At 50.6% G+C, this 3,159-nt stretch overlaps 1 protein-coding gene across 1 annotated transcript; it reads left to right on the top strand.

The window, feature by feature from the left end:
• Positions 1 to 438: 438 nt before the first annotated feature.
• LOC108152201 (glutaminyl-peptide cyclotransferase-like protein) lies at positions 439 to 1,954 on the top strand. Its single transcript, XM_017281360.2, has 2 exons — positions 439 to 560; positions 628 to 1,954. The coding sequence occupies exon 2, from the start codon at positions 671 to 673 to the stop codon at positions 1,769 to 1,771; it is 1,101 nt and encodes a 366-aa protein (XP_017136849.1). The 5' UTR covers positions 439 to 560; positions 628 to 670; the 3' UTR covers positions 1,772 to 1,954.
• The last annotated feature ends 1,205 nt before the right edge of the window (positions 1,955 to 3,159 follow it).

Below are 3,159 nucleotides of genomic sequence, written 5' to 3'. Positions count from 1 at the left end.
TGTTGTTTGCCGCTTTCTGGTGTTGGTGTTTGGGTATTTATTATATAAGCATGCGAAATTACGTAAGCACTTGTCGAGCACATGCCTTGCGGCATTAGTAATTCTCTTGCGGCCCCTGCCACCCCCCACCCCGCGCCCCTGGCTGCCTGTTGCTGCCCCACGCGTCCGTTTCTGCCTGCAGTTATTAATGTGAGCATCGCCGACTCGTTTGAGGCCGAGTAATTACAGGCCCTATCCAACAGTTGATCTCTAAACCGAACAGGTACTATATCATGTGCCCTGATCTCTTCCTGAAGTCTCTCTCTCTCTCTCTCTCTCTCTCTCTCTCTCTCCTCTGTTTACTCGAGCATGAGGAATCGATTGGGGGGCATGAGATTGAAGCGTTTCAAATGGATTTATCTGCGAAGAAGGGCGTGGCTAAGGCCACATTCATTAGCCCCAGAACAGAATTGGAATTAAATCAGTGTAAAGTGGATTCAGAAGCTGTTCAATAGAGAACCGACGGATTCTACAAGTTTTATAGCAAAGATCGGGGTCACCACCCAGGAAATGTTGAACAAGTACCACTAAAATGAATTAAAGATCAGATTCTGTTCCTATAAAGTATTTTTGAATGCCCTTCTTTAGGTGTTTAGTCGTGGAGAGACTTCAACCATTTTAGCGAACCAATATGCCTGTAGCCAAGCACTATGTGGTCTCCATCTGCTTGGCGCTGCTTCTAACAGGCGCCCATTCCTTCAAGGAAGTTCTTATTGTGGGCCGCAACGGGACGATGCGGTACGAGCCCGCCCAACTAACCGTCGAACAAATGCGCTCCTTTGCGGGGCTCTCAGACCCGGAGCACTTGCGGCAGACAGTCCACAGGCTGGCAGTGAGGCGAGTCGTTGGTACTCCGGGACATGCCGCCGTGCGGGACTTCATCATCGACTCCCTTAGGGCGCTGGGATGGCACGTGAATCTGGACATTTTCAACGGACAATTGCCGATCCTGGGTTCCGTGACGTTCCACAATATCGTGGCCAGGCTGAGCTGCAAGGCCAGGCGGTACCTGATGCTGGGCTGCCACTACGACAGCAAGTACTTGGGTCGATCAGAGTACGTGGGTGCCACGGATGCGGCAGTTTCCTGTGCCCTGATGCTCAACATGGCCCGAGTGCTGCAGAAGCAGCTGCGGGCCTTGCGGCAGGCCCAGATCGGCCTCCTGTTTGTGTTCTTTGACGGAACGGAGGCCATCGGGAGTTGGTCCGACGAGGACTCGCTTTACGGCTCCCGTCACCTGGCGGACCTCATGTACGAGAGGAGCCTGCTGGATAGCATAGACCTTTTCGTACTGCTCGACCGCGTTGGGGCCAAGGACGTTTCCTTCTTCAGCCACATTCCCAGCACGGTCGGATGGTTCCAGCGTTTGGTTCAACTGGAGCAGAAGCTCTCCAAAGCCGGACTGCTAAAAGCGCAGCGATCGTACTTCCAATTCATCGCCAGGGACGATCCACGCGACGATCATGTGCCATTCCTCAGGCACCAGGTGCCCGTTCTCCACCTGACAGCGGAGGAGTCCTCCACCCAGGTGTGGCACAAGGTCACCGATGTCGAGGCCAGAGTGGACTACGGCAGCACGGAGCAAGTGGCTCTGATTGTACGCCTGTTTGTCCTCGAATATCTGCTCTCGGCTCCGTCATCCTCCGGCCAGCTGCTCCCCCCCTGCCTGGCCCAACTCTCGACTCTCGCTGCTCTGTCTCTGTCTCTGCCGCTGCCTCTGCGTCTGTCCTGAGCAGACTTTTGACTTGTCCAGGCAACCGAATCGTATCAAATTTCCATCCATCCTTTGCTCGCCCCAAAAAAGCCACCAGAGAGCCACAGGCAACACTCGAAATTTATGTACGCTGCTCCTCTCTCGTTGAAAACAACACAAAAGTTAATTAAACTTGAAAATAATAAAAGCAAAGCAAAGCCATGCCATACCGTACCATACCCGACCAGAACAGGACAGACCAGGAGCAGGACAGGACAGGAATAGGAACAGGGGCAGCAGGAGGAGGAGGAGGAGAAGGAGGAGCAGAAATGGATGTGGAGTATAATGAAACACAAAAAGTGTACATCAGAGCCAGCGGGCACCAAATGGCTGACACGGGCACCGCCAAATGCACTGGACAAAAAACCCCCATTCAAATCAATCAGAAATATTCTCCAGAATACTTTCCATAAAAGAATTTATATAGTAAATGGTATTTATATAGAAAATATTTGCATTTTCATCCAAAAATATTGAAATATCCTAGACGTTGATATTTCTTTCCCTCAGTGTGGCCATGGATATACATAGGTAAGAGGCAGGGGCAAGGGCGACGAGGTGGCATGGTCATCATTAGCATATCGCCGACAGCGGCGCGAAAAAGGGTTCCATTTGAAAAGTTAATCGCCAGCTGATGCTGGCCTGCGATTGCGCGAGCTGCGGCTGCGGCTGTGGCTGTGGCAGGGACGGTGGGGTATGCACTGGGACTGGGACTGAGACTGGGGCAGGGTGACGATGACTGCGTTGACACTGACAGGCCCTGGACCCCGCCCCACTGGATACATATCCCTGTCGTCGGACTTTATCTGCGGACTGCAATAAAAACGGACAATAATTAAAACTGGCAATGGGGCAGCGGTAGCAAATAGAACTGCCCTGCCCTGCCCTGCCCCACTCCGCCTCCAGCCCCGCAAAAACATCACAATTGGCCAAGCGCGAAGGGTTTTCCCTGCTCCAGCTCCGGCCATGTGGATCGGTGGACATTACGGGACATTTGTTCTTTGGACTTTGTTCGAAGAGTTTTCATATCATTTCTTACTTTCGTTTTTGTTTTTAATGGCAGCCAAAAGTTTCGTCGGGCTCTTACCCAACAGGGCTCTTAACAGTCTGCGGCCATTCGCCTAACCCTTTTCTGTTTAATCAACGAAAAATTGTACAATTCATACACACTCGTTAGCATACACACATATACAGTGCGTTTTATAGATTTAAGGATACTCGTATTTGATATTGCTTTTGAGAAAACTGCGGTGGCTTCGTATTATTTTATTCAAAGAACAGGTGATTGAAAAATAAACAAAACTAACCTTTTCATCTGCATTTCTCTACTTCATTCTGCATTTTTTTTTGTTTTCGCGCGCGAATTT

The sequence above is a fragment of the Drosophila miranda genome, chromosome XR (genome assembly GCF_003369915.1).
Source record: "Drosophila miranda strain MSH22 chromosome XR, D.miranda_PacBio2.1, whole genome shotgun sequence".
NCBI lineage: Eukaryota > Metazoa > Arthropoda > Insecta > Diptera > Drosophilidae > Drosophila > Drosophila miranda.
The sequence above is the reverse complement of the archived record's forward strand: the minus strand, read 5'-3'. Positions and strand labels throughout refer to the sequence as shown.

What these genes read in the sequence shown, in the direction of transcription:
- LOC108152201 (XM_017281360.2), top strand. Translation starts at nt 671, where the DNA reads ATGCCTGTAGCCAAGCACTATGTGGTCTCCATCTGCTTGGCGCTGCTT.